Genomic DNA, 19,467 nt, shown 5'->3' on the forward strand with positions numbered 1-19,467 from the left:
TATGCCCCATAGATTTTCTGGCTGACGTCAAATTAAAAAACTGAGAAGTACTTATTAAAAGGGATGGTTTTGTACAACTGGTAGTCAGAACTCACATGTTCGAAAGTGCTCTCATACTCGCTAATGAAGAAAAAAGAGTTATGGTAAAATAAAATGTTTTGCCTTTGATCAAACAATTTAAGCAGTGAAGCCGCGATTTATCCAGGGTGATTGGTTTCACTGTGTAGAAATCAGCCAGTAAATAGGTATTTATTTGTCTTTCCTTACGTTAAGACTTTGTTTTTACTTCTTAGTGCATTCTTCTGCAGTTTAGAAATATAGCGCAAACTCCACCTTGAAGGTATTGAAGCGCTTTATGAGCACAAATTACATTACACAAGGTCGCATGCTTTGTTTATAGACATAGGGGGATTAAGGGATTTGCCCAGAATAACATAATGTTGAGCCGATAACGAAACTTGAACCTGGTTCCCGAGTTTCATAGGGGAATTTACAGTAAATGTCTGAGCGCTGTGTTACGCCAAAATTGGTAACGCTGCACTCTGACATTTTTTAAACGCAGAGATGCGCTGTATTTACAAAAATACAGCATACCCCTTTGTTTCCCCTGGCGCTGGTCCTAATAATGCTGCCTAGAGCCAGAGCTGGCATTCTTGCACCATGAAGCAATTGTTTATATGCAGCAAGAGACGCCTTCTTGCACATAAACAATCATGGAAGATGATTTGCTCTTTTTATGTGTGCTTGAAAGAACAAAAAATGAGGAGAAGTTAATAATTTGACCTCGTATCGCTGGTCTAAGACCAGGTAATCACTAGACTTAGTTTTTGGTGCTTCCCAAGCCTTGTAAATATGGTACAGCGTCAAAAAGCAATGGGTGTTGTGGCAGAACTCCTACTGCAACACCCACGGCACACCCCTTTCACGCTGAGTGAAGCGTCAAAAGGGGCCTTATTTACAAGTTGACGTTCAGTGGCTTAATGCCACTTTGTAAATAAGGAGAAGGTGAGATCGCCACCAGACCGTTGCTAAAAGTGACGTTCTGGTGGCAATATTCTCTTGCAAATATGCCCCATATTCGGCAGAGCTGGCCATAACTGGCCATAACACAACATGCCTGGTAGAGCCAGACGCCACATGAAAGCTCGGCTCGTTAAGGGCTGGAGGCTTCAACAGGACCTCAACCTGAGCCAGGCTTCAGGTTCGAGCGTGGCTCGAGCTTTCAGTGTCTCGCCCACCTCCAGCACATTTTCTTTGCTTTCACACAGATAATGTTTTTATGTGGAGAAACGATTTGTCCTAAACCTTCTAATGAAACGGCAGTCTTGGTGGCATTTTCAGTGCACATTGCTCCCTTCAGTTCGCCATTTTTAGCTCTAATTCTATGACCCAGGCGCCCTCTTTAACCATTGTCACTCACTCCACTACACAGGAAACCCCATCTTATTTCTTCACTTTCCTGTGTGTTGCACTTCCACTAAATGCAGATTTTATGCAACTTCCCCATCAGCTCCTCCCTGGCAGAAAATATCCAACTTGCGCTAAAGAGAGTAGGTGCAAAGTAGTCTGACTCCAGAAGAGAACATCTAACAATGCAGGAGGAGGCAGAAGTACAGAAGGTAAGGAGGAGTTTATGTTAATGGCCAGACCTCAGTACAGGCCTGCAGATCTGGAAGTATTTTTTTCTTCCTTCAGTCTCCATTGTCATCCTCCTGTTTTCAGGCGTTCCTTCAGTCGGCTTATAAAGTGTATGCACTTTTTCCTTGTTCTTTCATTGTTCCTTTTTAGGTCTCGCCTGGCGAAAAGCAGCGCATGCGATGCTTTCGTCAGAGTGACGTTTTCGAATCGATTCTCCCCAATGCTTACATGCATGTGCCTGCATGGACAAAGATGGCTGCTCTCGCCATCTGTCCAATGCAGACAGCATGCGCGTGCCCCTACAGACTGCGGACAGTCCAACACCATCTTGTGCTAGGCTTGCCATTGTCATGGTAACTCTTCGCATATGATGTCCACATGCGTGTGCATGGCAGGTTTCACGCGCACGGAGGGACAAAGATGGCGTGGGGCTGTCCACACTCCTTCAGCGAAGCAGCTTCCTTTCCTGCGGCGCTCTGAGTGCCATCAGGCTGGAATCGTTCGTGCATCTAGAATGGAAATAGCGTAGTTCCACTTTATTATCCATTGATGCTTCATTCTTCTATGAACACTCGCTTCAGTGACTACCCCGAACCTTTCCTGAGATTTGAGAGAGACTGCAAACCAGCCTGCGAATCATAACCCTTATATTACCCCTCTCCAGCTTGAAAATATAATGGAGTACATTTGAACTTCCCACCGTTTAGTCTAAGTGCCTTGTCTCCGTCATATTCTTTTACAAACCTGCTTGCAGGTCATTGTCCATGCAGCCTAGAAGCGCCATGACAAGTTTTTGCTTTGCTTATGTGTGACGTTTCCCTCTTTAGAATGTGCTTATGTGTCACAATTCAGTACCTTAGGTGTAAAACAGATTTGCAAACATTTCACTGCAGGGCAAATACTGAAAGTCTCTCGACTCCATTGTTTGCCCCAGGATGATTGTCGTTTTTGTCTTTAATTTTTTTTTTATTGGGGTGCTTTTTTTATTTAAGCCATGTTTTACGTTCTAGTGATTGATGCGTGTGCCTTGTTCTGTTTTCATTCGTGCTGTTGGCCTGACCTTTGCAGCGCTTCAGCAGGCGATTGTGTTATTTCCTTGCTTTGGCCAACATTACCATTCGCACTGATGCAGGCTAAACACAAAATGGTTTCAAAATTAGGCAAATGTATGTATTAAGGTGTAAGGATGGCAGACCAATGTGGACTCTGCGTGACTATGTGGCATCTTTTTTTAACATCTACATAAATACCAAAATATTGCAGTAACTCCCCCGCTGAAGATCTTTAATGTAAGCTTGCTACTCACTCTCTACTATTCACTCTGTACTACTCTACTACTCACTCTCTACTACTCTACTACGCACTCTCTACTATGCTCTACTATCTACTACTCACTCTCTACTAGTCTCTCTACTTCTCTCTACTACTCACTCTACTACTCACTCTACTACTCACTCTCTACTACTCTCTACTCTCTCTACTACTCTCTCCCTACTACTCACTCTCTACTACTCACTCTCTACTGCTCACTCTCTACTACTCTCTACTACTCACTCTCTACTAATTACTCTCTACTACTCTCTACTACTCACTCTCTACTAGTCTCTCTACTACTCTCTACTACTCAGTCTACTACTCAGTCTACTACTCACTCTACTACTACTCACTCTCTAATACTCTCTACTACTCTCTCTCTACTACTCTCTCTCTACTACTCTACTACTCTCTCTACTACTCACTCGCTACTACTCACTCTCTACAACTCACTCTCTACTACTCTCTACTACTCTCTACTACTGTCTACTACTCTCTACTCACTCGCTACTACTCTCTCTATACTACTCTACTATTCACTCTCTACTACTCACTCTCTACTACTCTCTCTCTACTAGTCTACTACTCACTCTCTACTACTCACTCTCTACTACTCTCGCTCTTCTACTCTCTCTCTACTACTCACTCTCTACTACTCTCTACTACTCACTCTCTACTACTCACTCTCTACTACTCTCTCTACTACTCTCTACTCTCTACTACTCTCTCTACTACTCACTCTCTACTCTCTCTCTACTACTCACTCTCTACTGCTACCACTCACTCTCTACTCACTCTCTACTACTCACTCTACTACTCTCTACTACCCTCTCCCTGATACTCTCTACTACTCACTCTCTACTACTCTCTACTCACTCTCTACTACTCTCTATCACTCTCTCTCTACTACTCTCTCTCTACTACTCACTCTCTAATACTCTCTACTACTCTCTCTCTACTACTCATTCTCTACTACTCACTCTCTACTAATCTCTACTACTGTCTACTACTTTCTACTCACTCTCTACTACTCTCTCTTTACTACTCTCTCTATTCTACTCTCTCTCTACTACTCTCTACTACTCTCTCTCTCTACTACTCTCTCTACTACTCACTCTCTACTACTCTCTCTCTAGTACTCTCTACTCTCTACTACTCTCTCTCTACCACTCACTCTCTACTCTCTAATACTCACTCTCTACTACTCTCTACTCACTCTCTACTACTCACTCTTTACTACTCACTCTCTACTACTCACACTCTACTACTCACTACTGCTGTCTACTACTCTCTCTCTACTACTCTCTACTACTCACTCTACTACTCTACTCTCTACTACTCACTCTCTATTACTCTCTCTCTACTATCTACTACTCACTCTCTACTACTACGTACTCTTCACTCTCTACTACTCACTACTCACTACTACTTACTACTCACTTCTACTCAGTCTCTAATAGTCTCTCTACTACTCTCTACTACTCACTCTACTACTCACTCTACTATTCCTCACTCTCTACTACTCTCTCTACTACTCTCTACTGCTCCCTACTACTCACTCTCTACTACTCTCTACTACTCTTTCTCTACTACCCTCTACTACTCACTCTCTACTACTCTCTACTCTCTCTACTACTCTCTCTACTACTAGTCACTCTCTACTACTCACTCTCTACTACTCACTCTCTACTAATTACTCTCTACTACTCTCTAGTACTCACTCTCTACTAGTCTCTCTACTACTCTCTACTACTCAGTCTACTACTCAGTCTACTACTCACTCTACTACTACTCACTCTCTAATACTCTCTACTACTCTCTCTCTACTACTCACTCTCTACTACTCACTCTCTACTACTCACTCTCTACTAATCTCTACTACTGTCTACTACTCTCTACTCACTCTCTACTACTCTCTCTATACTACTCTACTATTCACTCTCTACTACTCACTCTCTACTACTCTCTCTCTACTACTCTACTACTCACTCTCTACTACTCACTCTCTACTACTCTCTCTCTTCTATTCTCTCTCTACTACTCTCTACTACTCACTCTCTACTACTCTCTCTCTACTACTCACTCTCTACTACTCACTCTACTACTCTCTACTACTCTCTCTCTACTACTACTCTCTACTCTCTACTACTCTCTCTCTACTACTCACTCTCTACTCTCTCTCTACTACTCACTCTGTACTGCTACTACTCACTCTCTACTACTCTCTACTCACTCTCTACTACTCACTCTACTACACTCTACTACCCTCTCTCTGCTACTCTCTACTACTCACTCTCCACTACTCTCTACTACTCTCTACTCACTCTATACTACTCTCTATCACTCACTCTCTACTACTCTCTACTATTCACTCTCTACTACTCTACTACTCTCTCTCTACTACTCTCTCTCTACTACTCTCTACTACTCTCTCTCTACTACTCTATACTACTTACTCTCTACTACTCACTCTCTACTACTCTCTACTACTCACTCTCTACTACTCACTCTACTGCTCTCTACTACTCTCTACTACTCTCTACTACTCTCTCTACTACTCAACTCTCTACTACTCACTCTCTACTACTCTCTCTACTATCTACTACTCACTCTCTACTACTCACTCTCTACTGCTCACTCTCTACTACTCACTCTCTACTAATTAGTCTCTACTACTCTCTACTACTCACTCTCTACTAGTCTTACTACTCTCTACTACTCAGTCTACTACTCTCTCTACTACTCACTCTCTACTACTCTCTCTTTACTACTCTCTCTATTCTACTCTCTCTCTACTACTCTCTCTCTCTACTACTCTCTCTACTACTCACTCTCTACTACTCTCTACTACTCACTCTCTACTACTCTCTACTACTCTCTCTCTAGTACTCTCTACTCTCTACCACTCACTCTCTACTCTCTAATACTCACTCTCTACTACTCTCTACTCACTCTCTACTACTCACTCTTTACTACTCACTCTCTACTACTCACACTCTACTACTCACTACTGCTCTCTACTACTCTCTCTCTACTACCCTCTACTACTCACTCTCTACTACTCTCTACTTTCTCTACTACTCACTCTCTACTACTCACTCTCTACTACTCACTCTCTACTACTCACTCTCTACTAATTACTCTCTACTACTCTCTAGTACTCACTCTCTACTAGTCTCTCTACTACTCTCTACTACTCAGTCTACTACTCAGTCTACTACTCACTCTCTAATACTCTCTACTACTCTCTCTCTACTACTCACTCTCTACTACTCACTCTCTACTACTCACTCTCTACTAATCTCTCTCTACTAATTACTCTCTACTACTCTCTAGTACTCACTCTCTACTAGTCTCTCTACTACTCTCTACTACTCAGTCTACTACTCAGTCTACTACTACTCACTCTCTAATACTCTCTACTACTCTCTCTCTACTAATCACTCTCTACTACTCACTCTCTACTACTCACTCTCTACTAATCTCTACTACTGTATACTACTCTCTACTCACTCTCTACTACTCTCTCTATACTACTCTACTATTCACTCTCTACTACTCACTCTCTACTACTCTCTCTCTACTACTCTACTACTCACTCTCTACTACTCACTCTCTACTACTCTCTCTCTTCTACTCTCTCTCTACTACTCTCTACTACTCACTCTCTACTACTCTCTCTCTACTACTCACTCTCTACTACTCACTCTACTACTCTCTACTACTCTCTCTCTACTACTCTCTACTACTCTCTCTCTACTACTCACTCTCTACTCTCTCTTTACTACTCACTCTGTACTGCTACTACTCACTCTCTACTACTCTCTACTCACTCTCTACTACTCACTCTACTACACTCTACTACCCTCTCTCTGCTACTCTCTACTACTCACTCTCCACTACTCTCTACTACTCTCTACTCACTCTATACTACTCTCTATCACTCACTCTCTACTACTCTCTACTCTTCACTCTCTACTACTCTACTACTCTCTCTCTACTACTCTCTACTACTCTCTCTCTACTACTCTATACTACTCACTCTCTACTACTCACTCTCTACTACTCTGTACTACTCACTCTCTACTACTCACTCTACTGCTCTCTACTACTCTCTACTACTCTCTACTACTCTCTCTACTACTCGACTCTCTACTACTCACTCTCTACTACTCTCTCTACTATCTACTACTCACTCTGTACTACTCACTCGCTAGTGCTCACTCTCTACTACTCTCTACTACTCACTCTCTACTAATTAGTCTCTACTAGTCTCTACTACTCACTCTCTACTAGTCTTACTACTCTCTACTACTCAGTCTACTACTCACTCTACTACTCACTCTACTACTACTCACTCTCTAATATTCTCTACTACTCTCTCTCTACTATTCTCTCTCTACTACTCTACTACTCTCTCTACTACTCACTCTCTACTACTCACTCTCTACAACTCATTCTCTACTACTCTCTACTAATCTCTACTACTCTCTACTACTCTCTACTCACTCTCTACTACTCTCTCTATACTACTCTACTATTCACTCTCTACTACTCACTCTCTACTACTCACTCTCTACTACTTTCTCTCTCTACTAGTCTACTACTCACTCTCTACTACTCACTCTCTACTACTCTCTCTCTTCTACTCTCTCTCTACTACTCACTCACTACTACTCTCTCTCTACTACTCAGACTCTACTACTCACTCTCTACTACTCTCTCTCTCTCTACTACTCTCTACTCTCTACTACTCTCTCTCTACTACTCACTCTCACTCTCTACTGCTACTACTCACTCTCTACCCACTCTCTACTACTCACTCTACTACTCTATACTACCCTCTCTCTGCTACTCTCTACTACTCACTCTCTACTACTCTCTACTCACTCTCTACTTCTCTCTATCACTCACTCTCTACTACTCTCTCTCTACTACTCACTCTCTACTACTCTCTCACTACTACTCTCTCTATACTACTCTCTCTCTACTACTCTCTACTACTCTCTCTTTCTACTACTCTCTCTACTACTCACTCTCTACTACTCTCTACTACTCTCTCTCTAGTACTCTCTACTCTCTACTACTCTCTCTCTACCACTCACTCTCTACTCTCTAATATTCACTCTCTACTACTCTCTACTCACTCTCTACTACTCACTCTTTACTACTCACTCTCTACTACTCACTCTCTACTACTCACTCTACTGCTCTCTACTACTCTCTCTCTACTACTCTCTACAACTCACTCTACTACTCTACTCTCTACTACTCACTCTCTATTACTCTCTCTCTACTATCTACTACTCACTCTCTACTACTACGTACTCTTCATTCTCTACTACTCACTACTCACTACTACTTACTACTCACTTCTACTCAGTCTCTAATAGTCTCTTTACTACTCTCTACTACTCACTCTACTACTCACTCTACTACTCACTCTCTACTACTCACTCTCTACTACTCTCTCTACTACTCTCTACTACTCCCTACTACTCACTCTCTACTACTCTCTCTCTACTACCCTCTACTACTCACTCTCTACTACTCTCTACTCTCTCTACTACTCACTCTCTACTACTCACTCTCTACTACTCACTCTCTAATACTCTCTACTACTCTCTCTCTACTACTCACTCTCTACTACTCACTCTCTACTAATCTCTACTACTGTCTACTACTTTCTACTCACTCTCTACTACTCTTTCTATACTACTCTACTATTCACTCTCTACTACTCACTCTCTACTACTCTCTCTCTACTACTCTACTACTCACTGTCTACTACTCACTCTCTACTACTCTCTCTCTTCTACTCTCTCTCTACTACTCTCTACTACTCACTCTCTACTACTCTCTCTCTACTACTCACTCTCTACTACTCACTCTCTACTACTCTCTCTCTACTACTCACTCTCTACTCTCTCTCTATGACTCACTCTGTACTGCTACTACTCACTCTCTACTACTCTCTACTCACTCTCTACTACTCACTCTACTACACTCTACTACCCTCTCTCTGCTACTCTCTACTACTCACTCTCTACTACTCTCTACTACTCTCTACTCACTCTATACTACTCTCTATCACTCACTCACTACTACTCTCTACTATTCACTCTCTACTACTCTACTACTCTCTCTCTACTACTCTCTCTCTACTACTCTCTACTACTCACTCTCTACTACTCACTCTCTACTACTCACTCTACTGCTCCCTACTACTCTCTACTATTCTCTACTACTCTCTCTACTACTCTACTCTCTACTACTCACTCTCTACTACTCTCTCTACTATCTACTACTCACTCTCTACTACTATGTACTCTTCACTCTCTACTACTCACTACTCATTACTACTCACTACTCACTACTAACTACTCACTTCTACTAACTCTCTACTACTCACTCTCTACTCTCTACTACTCACTCTCTACTAACTCTCTACTCTCTACCTCTCTACTTCCCTGCCTCTCTCTCTACTACTCTCTACTACTCACTCTCTACTACTCTCTCTCTACTACTCTCTACTACTCACTTTCTACTACTCTCTCTCTACTACTCACTCTCTACTACTCTCTCTCTACTACTCACTCTCTACTACTCTCTCTACTACACTCTACTACTCACTCTCTACTACTCTCTACTATACCTCAAGAACCTACAACATCTTGGCTAGAGGGAAGTTCTGTTTTTTATTTTTATGGTTAACATCTATACAAAACAAAGAAATCGCCCTAGAATAACTTTAGTCAAAGGGGTATCACAGTTATGATATAATACATAATATTTTACTGAAATTATTTAGGTATGTGGCCTATGATATCATTAGTGACATCAACTAATACATGAGTTATGACATAATCAATGACATGAAATCAATTACAATCCACTATTGAGGTAGAGGTGATAAACACAGAGCCTGGCAGAGGGACAAGTGAAGTGACTCTGGGGAAGAGGTGATGAGCTCAGGCCTTTTCAAAGAGTCCAACTTCAAGTATTCAGGAAGAACCTCAAGACCTGGCTCTCCTGGTGAGCCGGAGCTGCTTGAATTGCCCCCCCCAACCCCAGCTCCTTCAGACCCTCACGGGCGAGGAGTGCGCTCTACAAATCCCTGATTGATTAATTGATTGAAGTAACTCTTCGCATGGCTAGAGACAATGCCAAGTGGGCTGAATCCACAGTTTCTTTTTCGGAAGGCCTTACTCACAAGGTTTTGGTATAGGGTATTAAAAGTAACTTTTGTAACAACACTACCTATTTTTCTTCATTGCTCACAGGATGAATCACAGTCGCCGCCCTCAAATGTCCTCTGCCGCCTGAAGTGGGGGGTGCTGGCCCTTAATGTTGCCTCTATGCCCTTGTTCCTTGTCGCCATCCTTTTGGACCATTGGATGATAGTTCCAGAACTTAGAGCCAATGTGGGGCTCATGCGGACCTGTAACCCAAGAGGCTGTTACTTCTTGGCGGAGTCAGCGCGTGAGTATTTGTTAACTGCTTACAGGCTGGCCCAGGGGCAAGGCACAAAGGGCATGCCATTTACTCTGATTCACTATAGGTAATGCATGTTGCGCAGTTGTACTAGGGAATCTTACGTTACAGTGGACTCAACCAATTAGGAAATACAATTTGCTGTATGCCTTCTGCACCAAAACTACAACACTACCTATGTGTTTCCATTGCCTACATGATGAATCACAGCCACCACCTTTACATGTATTCTGCCGCCTTAAGTGGGGGGTGCTGGCCCTTAATGTCGCCTATAGAGCCTTGTTCCTTGTCGCCGCCATTTTGGACCATTGGATGATAGTTCCAGTTTCTCCTCTTTTGCCCTCTTTTATCCTATCACTGGTGCAATCTATCCCTGGATATGAACATGTAATTCACTCGGAAAAATGTAAGATGAAGGGGGAACTGCACATCTGTAAACTGAAGCCTTTGCCCTACCCTGACATAGCCAATGACTGGTAACCACTATTTTTGTACCCTGGACTGTCATATAATATGTTTTAAGCTAAGTAATTTATTTTATATATTGCTATTATTAGTTGGCATTGGAATGGACCAGCACTTCCTACATCTCTTTTGTAATTTCTAAACACTGCAAATTACTGGTGTTATGAAACTTAGTTTAGTTGTTCTCGGCTTACTGACATCTGAAGGATTGGGGTCCGAGCTAGCATTATTGGGATTTGAATTGACAGATTGCATCTCACAGCATATGTCAGAGGTGGCCATCTTGAAGTTATTATGGGAGAACAACCTAATGCCCAATACCCTTTCTCCCTTGATAAAAGCTCTAAGGCGCAATGTACAGGAGAGAAACACATGGTGACGGCGGCTGTAAAAAAGGAGGGGCTTCGTTGTCTCACTGAATTATTTTGGCAATTAAAAGCATGAGTTAAAAAGTAAAATGTATATTTTAGCAGTGTTATGAATTTGTGCAAGAGAGAGCTATCTGCCTTCTCCACTAGACTGATGCTCAAGAGCCAATAAGGAGGCGGATCACTCCCAGGTGGACTTTCAGCATCTTTCACAAACTAATAATAATTCACCAAAGGTAAATGGCCAGTCCTAGCCCAACATAATCTACACCACTCTTTGTGCATTGAGTCCCACCAAGCTTAATGAATTGATGATATACGCCCAAAATAACCCAACACCAACTCACAGGACCAATTAAATTGATTCCCATCCTAACACAGGCCACTCCTAATGCAGGTCTAGCCTCACATACTTCAAAGATAACCCAACACATACACAGCCTCCTTTTGGCCTCACCAAACACTACTCAAGGTGATCTAAATGTGTTAATTCTGGAGCATAAGAGCTTATAACAATAAGTACAGAACAGCATTTAAGTGGCCATAGAAACCGCAAAAAATAAAAAAGGATCAATAACCTATACAATTTGTGTGCATCGTTCTACTTAATAAATCTCTCCCATTTTCTTGTTAATCCCAAATACGTATAGTAAGTTTCCTCCCAATGTAAATTGTCGGCTGATGGTTTTCCTTCAAAACCTTTACACATCTCAGTCTGACATGTATTTACTAACAGCAAGGTGAAGATATACTGATTAATAACAGACAAATAATCCTTCAATGATGAGCATTCTAAGAACATGAGCTCTCAAGTGCCAGTCGCACATCACTTGTAGGACAATCGTCAGGGATCATATTGGAAAAACTGCAGCTGGAGAAGTGAAATAAAATCTACACAACCCAAAGTATAGAATTCAACTTAAAATGGTGCCTATCATCAGGTTGTGAATCATTTTATATAGATTCTTCTACTCTACTTAAAAGGGAAATACCTTATCTTCTTTACTCCATCTGTTTTACTAGGGTATTATCTAATTTATTGATGGTGTTCATCACTTTATATATGTTAGACAAAAATAACGGAAATCTAGATTTCTCCAAAGAGGAGTGTTCCTGTGCCATACATGCATGTGTTAGGCATGGCGGACCATATTCCAATTGTTGCAAGAACAAATAATCATTTTAAAATTAACTTCTTTTTTAAAAAGAAAATTGGATTTTGAAATTTAAAAAGAAAGCGTTTGATTTATGGGCAAGAGTCATGCTTTCCTATTCGGAATTATGAAAGAATTGTCATAAAATGGAAACATAGGTCTCCTAAGCGATGGAAAGACAGCAGAAAAATAATAATTCTCACCCTCTAGAATCACTAATGCACCATCATTTAAAACTCAAGTGGGTTTCTGTATCAGATCTAGAACATTTTCTCCTCTCAGATAAAGTTGAAAGTCAATTAATTTACCATAAAAATCATCCTCAAAATGCTTGACATGCTTTGAAATGGAAAAATACACCTAGGCAGTGCACCCATTTTAATAATACGTATCCAGCCATTAATAGAAAGAGGAAGATATCTTCAAGCTTTAAGTTGTTTCTACATCTGCATTTGCTAGAGCTTGTATTTTAAAGAGTAAAGTTCTTGAATTTGTGGGAATACCACACTCCAGTGGATCTGATTTCCTTCTTCTAAATAAAGAGACTATAATTATATCTTCTTTTTTTGGTAAATTAAAAATAACGTACAATTGACTCTACAGCTTTAGTTGTATTTCACAAAAAATAAATCCTTGTTCATATTCTTCTCCAGTACAATACTACTTTTTGCAGAAGTAGCCTCCATCCCAAAAAATTCCTTGAAATCATAAATCTCCTCATGTAGTGTCTCAATTTAATTTGAAATTGAGCCTTAATTTTATTTTGCACACATCTGCATAAATTAAATCCTTGCCCATATTCTTCTCTTTGACAGTGCTACTTTTTGCAGAAGTAGCCTCCACCCTAAGAAAATGTCTTGAAAATCCATCAATCTCCTCATTCAGTGTCTCTTTAACCTTATGGGTCCTGACTCTCAAAGGGACTTACGGCTTATAAAGTTACAAGTGGGTTTCTGCACTCAGAGGGGGGGGCGATTCCCGCACTCGGGTGTGGAGATTCTTCCACGAGTGCGAAGACTCCCCACTTGTAACTTTACTAATCATAAGCCCCTTTGTGAATCAGGCCCTGAGTTAGCTAAGAGTGATTGGGCAATACATCTTGTATGCACAAAAAGCCAGACTGGCCCCAAGGACTCCAGCAGAATAAGAATTAGTTTGTAACTGTAAAAGAATCTTGGGTTCTATAGCAGACCTAGAAACCTTGAGGGAGAAGGAGACCAAAAAGAAATCAATCCAAGTGAACTGGGTTGTCTTCTACTACAGAATCTAACTATGGATTTCTCAACATTGAGCTGTTTTCAGATACCCTCTAGATCATACTGATACATTATCTGCATCAAGAAGTTAAATTATCCAGGTTTTCTAATTATGTCTGCAGAGATATTAAATTTAAGGTCACCCCAAGATATAAGTTGCCACGTTTGTGGCCTGCCTGTTGGCTAATACTTGGAGAGCTCCCAGGTCAGTTTGTGCAATAGTTGAGCCCCCTCCCCCACCAAATATATGCAGCATCAAAACTACCCAGCTCTTGCTTCATAGGTTTCCTATTCAGACACTTTCTACCTGAAAATTAACATATTTTTAATTGTTTCATAGTTTTGCTAATCAAAATCCAGGTTTTGCAAGATGTTTTATTCCTGAGAAATGTCAATTGTAAGTTCCACTTACTCGTGCAGTGGGTGATATATTTTGCTTACTTTTGCCTGCTTGAGTGTACTTGTGATGTCTTCTTGTTTCAAGAGGATGATCACATTTTGCATAATTCTCTGTGTGATGTCTTCATCACTTGATCCAGCCTTGTGTGGTGGCGGGACAGTCTTATTTTGGGTTTTTTAGGTTTGGAAGATCTCCTTTCATGATTCTTTTTACAGAAGTGAAATAAGAAAATTACAGTGAGGGGGCGGACTTTAGATTAGATCCCTTCATCTAGTGTTGTGCATGTGCTTGTGATGCTTTGCAGTTACTTGGATGGAGAAGTGATCATAGATGGAAGTAAATACAGTGTCGGGGCTAAAGTGCAATAATCGCATCTAAAACCAAGTCCTGTTTACATATTCCAGTTGACATAAGAAAATAGACCCATTTAATAGTCTATTTAGTGTAAACACAATTAATACAAATCCTATTGAAAGACTACACAATTGTAGAGACATGGGGGCCTATTAGGATGGCGGGCGGACTTTTGTCCGCCCGCCACTCTAGCGTTGCTGGGACCAGCCACCAGTGGTGCGGCGGTCCCGCACCGGCAATTAGGATGCCACCGCCACCGTGGGGTCTCTAGTTGGCAGAGGTTTGCATCATGTCCAAGAAGGGACCACCACTCTAGTCAGGGTAAGTCAGATAAACACTCTAAGAGGCAATGTGTAAAGTAATTGTGCAACAGTAACTCAATGAAAAAACTAAAAAAGACTCCACAACAATTTATAAAAATAGAGGATATTTATCTGAATAAAACAAGAAGAAAATGACAAAAATCCAATAAGATATTAATTTTTAAAGATTAAATGTAAGGTCGCAAAGGACTGATACAAAGTCAAGGTCCGGGCTTACCGTGATTGACGGCAGGCTGGCTACAGGACCCAGACATGTACCGCTAAAAAATACCTTGGATGGAGCATTGGTCGATGTTGGGAGTCCGCTGCATCATCGTTGAGCTGCGCAAAGAGAGTCGTGCATCGTTGTCAAGCTCCGTTGAAGTGAATTGAAGGCTTCATTGTCGAGCAGTCTCTGCATTGCCGTCAAGCTGCTCAGGCTGTGGATTCTTCGTCGCCGAGCAGCCTCTGTGTTAGTCTTGAAGGGTGATGTGGCAGTGCATGGTTTTTTCCAGAAATCAGCTGTAGAACCCACGTCTATAGCTTCGGACAAAAGGGGGTACCTTAGGCATGGGTAGGACTAACATATGACATAGTCCAGTAGCACCAGCAGGATTGCAGGAAGTCTTTTGTGTACTTGAGACTTCAGAAGCAGGAGGCAAGCCAGCAATTCCTTGGAGTGACGTAAAGTGGTAAATGCGTGACGCAGGGCTCTCATAAAGATTTATAAAGCTACGTAAAGCCACCCTGTGTGGCTTTGAATGGCCTCATAAATCATGAGTAAGGCGATGCAGCACAAATCGCTGCATCACTTTACTCTGCGCCTGGGAGGTGTTCCATTCCCATTGCAGTGGGCTTTCCTATGCAACACTCATGGAATTTGACGCTGCCCCAGATTTACAAAGTGATGTAAACCCAGGGAAGCACCAAACCCGTAGGCCTCCCGAGGTGAGGCATAACGAGGAGAAATATGTGTATTTCTCCTCGTTTTTTCCTCTTTCCATGTATGATGCATTCTGCAGCACAATTAGAAAGAGTAAAATGCCTTGTAGGTTGTTTTTGTGCAGGAAGGTGCCACTTACTGCACAAAAACAATCCTGCTTACAACACAGGAACCCTTGCACCATGATGCAAAGGTGTCTTTGTTGGTGCTAGGCTGCCAAAATGGCACCGGCATAGACAGAAAGGAAAGGAATGCACCATATTGCTTAAATACGGTGCATCCCTGCCCTATGCCAATATGTGATAAATGAGGCCCTTACTATTGTGTACCTGCCAATAGTCATCCATGCATCCAACCACTTTAAAAATGCAGCTTTATCTTCAAGCGGAGACATCTTTTAACCAGCCAGTTTACCATTTTCTTGAAGGTTTCCTGCGAGAGGGAACAGTCCCAAATGGGATGTAGCTGAAGCCTACTTTTTGCTTCCTACAGATATGCCTTTGCCTGACTCTAAGGATTCCCATAAAATTCCATTTAAGGATCCACTACATGCCAATTTCTATCTGTAACAGTGCTTCATGAGACTCCATGAGTTGATAGCTCCTGCTGTGGAATCCTGAATTCTAAGCATATTTGCGCCGGCGATGTATACTTTGAGATGAAAATACATATCCATGTTTTCTTAAAATGGCTTGCCCTATGGTGCTTGCATCAGAGCGCCATCGACCCGTACGCCAGAGTTAGTAAAAGCAAGTCAGAGTGATCCAGCGGTAATTACCTGGTAATTTCCCTATTCAAAACCACATCACCTATGGTTTACCACTGAAAAGGGTGAAAAATTATGGATCTTTTGATGACCATGTTTCACCAAACAGGTGACTTTACATATATATAAAAATTAAATGCAAACAATATTAGAGGCAATAATGAGAGTGGTGAGTTATTTTAAAGGGTTTTATTTAAGTCAAAAGTTAAGGTTCTCTGACTCTTTATTCATTAGTCAAATATCAATCAGGTTACAGAATTGAAAAATAGGAAAAATAGCATTAATACAGAACATATTACAGTCTGCATATAAGCATCACATATAGGAAGGGAAATGTGGCGCAAATTGTCAGTCAAAACTCTTAAAGAGTTTCTAAGAAAAAAGAGTAAGTCTTACAAGGTTAATCAATAATTAATAATGGCAAAAATATCCCATAAAGAGAAATAAATGCAGTTTAGCACCTAAAATCTAAATCTGTTCTGATCCTTTCAGCTCTTTCCCTCTGCTTCACTGTGCTAGTCTGTGTCTCTGTCTCAAGCTGCACCATAGCCCCCACAGAATGCAGCCCCTCCCTGTCTCTGTGTCCAGCACAGAAACTGGGCCTGGAGAGAGGCAAATAGCAAGGCAAAAAGGAGGCACTCCTCCCACTTGTAAGCCATATTTCAAGGAAAAGTTAACGTGCTCAGTCCTAATAGCTGGTTCAATCAGAACTTCAAGACATATCATCTCCCCACGGGCTGACTGGATACGTCATTAATCAGGCTTGTTCCTGTTCAAATTTCAGTCTTGTGATTTATGAAAAAAGTGTGTTCTTCTCTCCACGTTTAAACAGGCTACAAAAATATGCAACATTTTGAAGGTCGGAGGAAGCTCAGAGCCCGTTCATTGAAAGTTGCTAGGTAAAAAGTAGCACATTCCAAACTGTTTCAGTTTAGTCCACTAAGGCAAACTAAAATCACGTGGTTTTCTACACTGTGAAACACAATTCAGCACATTTCTACTCTTGCAAAAATACATGATGCCATTTTAAAAGTACAAATATATTTTCTAAATGTGCATTCTATAGTGAGATTAGATATGAATTAATCACTTATAAGCATGGCTGTTCAACTAATTAAGCATGTTTTCACATAAAAGCACCTCCAAACTGAAGCATTATGATGTTTTCATCTTGATTGCGCCACAATCTGCGTGCCATTTTAAAACATGTCTGCAGCTTTTTGTCATATAATAATGCATACATTTTATAGGTGAAATCTAAGCTCCATCAATTCACCCTTTTGATAAATATCAAATCATTGTACCTTAAATGATTTCGAAATTTATCACACTAAATTTCACATGTTACATTTGTTTAAAAAAAAAACACATCATTAGTTGAGTCAAATATAAGTTTTTCTCTACCTAAAATATTACTACTCATCTTTAGTACACAGGTGTCTAAAAGAAAACCCTACTAAATTAGTATGTTCTTTATCACTGGTTATTACAAAAGCTGAGCATATAACCATGTTACCTTTATTTCTAAGGCCACACAAATGTGGTCTGTAAGCAGATCATATATAGCCAAGCTCAACTGTTGTTGTGCAGATTTCTGTAAGTAGCTTCTTGGAACAGTTTGACAGTTCTCATTGATTTGTTTCAGCAAATTTTGGCTCCGTGTCACCTGCTTGCCTTCAGGGTGGCTCAAACAGTGTGGCATCCTTTACTTTTTCCATGCATTTTGACCACTCAGGTGCTGATAAACTCTGACAGAGCACCATCAATTCCGTGCACTTTTCCAATCCAAGCCTTTCACTTTTATTTTCACTTTGATCAGATTCAGATGTTTCAGCTATGGGTGCAAATGATTTTTCAAGGGACCACTGCAAACTTTGTGGTTTCCCTTTCGGCCAGCTTTTTCCTACCTCCACTCGTAGGCCCACAGCACTAATTTCTTCTTCAGAGGCTGCATCTGACTCTTTCACCCTTTGGATACTGCTTTCATCTGAGTCAGTTTCCACTTTTTGCTTTTCCAGTGCCACCTCAGTTTTCTCTAGTGCTGCTTTAAACTCTGTGTGTTCCCTTACAGCTTGAGTGACCCTCTTCTGTGGACGTTTGACCACTGCTGGCATTTTTTCTTGAAGAGGAGCTGTTTTATCAGGGGGACACAGGACCATACGTGTGTGAGAGGCATGCACCCAATTTGGAAGGCCACCACATTTCACAACAGTCTTTGCCAGGATCATTTGGAACAGGCCTTTCTATTTCACCGCATCTCTCAGATCAAAGTTTTGGCACCATTCATTATGTAGATCTTGTGTAGCAGCTGCTATCTGGTGAGAAACTGCACGCTCCACATCAGTCAGACCTTCACGGCAATGGCTAGTCTTTTCATTAGTCGTTTTCACAAGTGCATTTGCATGTAAATACTCAAGCCACTTTGGTGACGCTGAAACACAGTCTTTTGCAAAGTGTGCTGCCTTTGTGTTGCTTTATTATGCTTGAAACTTCAGGCAGATAGCTACAATCCACTCCTTGTCCAGTCTGTGGTTCTGCACTCATCATCTTTGAGACCTCATTATGATCTGTTTTCAGAGAAACTGGCAATCTATACCTGGGCATCAGCTTTTGCAATAACACATTTGAGACTAACAGGATACAATATTGTACAACTGAATTAGCATTTCTCTTTCCCAGGACAACATTGACTCTCAATTGAGAAATTATATTGCATGTTATGATAAGGGCAATCAATCTCGAATTTTGGGCTGAGGTAACTGCTGACAGCCATAAAACTTTGACAACATAATGTATAGCAAGCACAGCATGTGCTGCTCTTAATGTGTCATTGTTACCTTTCAAATATGGTCCATCTACAAAATGGTTGGGCTGAATCAGACGTTCATCATTAAAGTCTAACTTTGGTTTCAGGCAGAAATTCATGACATTTAAACATTTAGGTTCAGTTTGATCACAAACAATTTCATTTGCTGGCAGTAAGCTAAATACATTTGAATTTAGACATTTCTTG

The 19,467-nt window shown here is 41.0% G+C and overlaps 1 protein-coding gene across 8 annotated transcripts in view; it reads left to right on the plus strand.

Annotated features, from left to right (window-relative positions):
• Positions 1-1,525: 1,525 nt before the first annotated feature.
• Positions 1,526-19,467, plus strand: part of LOC146809025 (uncharacterized) — a 154,104-nt gene continuing 136,162 nt past the window's right edge. For all 8 annotated transcript variants that reach the window (XM_085615830.1, XM_085615829.1, XM_085615827.1 and 5 more), the window contains exons 1-2: positions 1,526-1,619; positions 10,236-10,434. In XM_085615830.1, the coding sequence (XP_085471956.1) occupies positions 1,593-1,619; positions 10,236-10,434 (226 nt within the window). In that variant the 5' untranslated portion in view covers positions 1,526-1,592. The remainder of the gene's footprint in view (positions 1,620-10,235; positions 10,435-19,467) is intronic.

This window comes from Triturus cristatus, chromosome 7 (genome assembly GCF_964204655.1).
Source record: "Triturus cristatus chromosome 7, aTriCri1.1, whole genome shotgun sequence".
In the NCBI taxonomy this organism is placed as follows: Eukaryota; Metazoa; Chordata; class Amphibia; order Caudata; family Salamandridae; genus Triturus; species Triturus cristatus.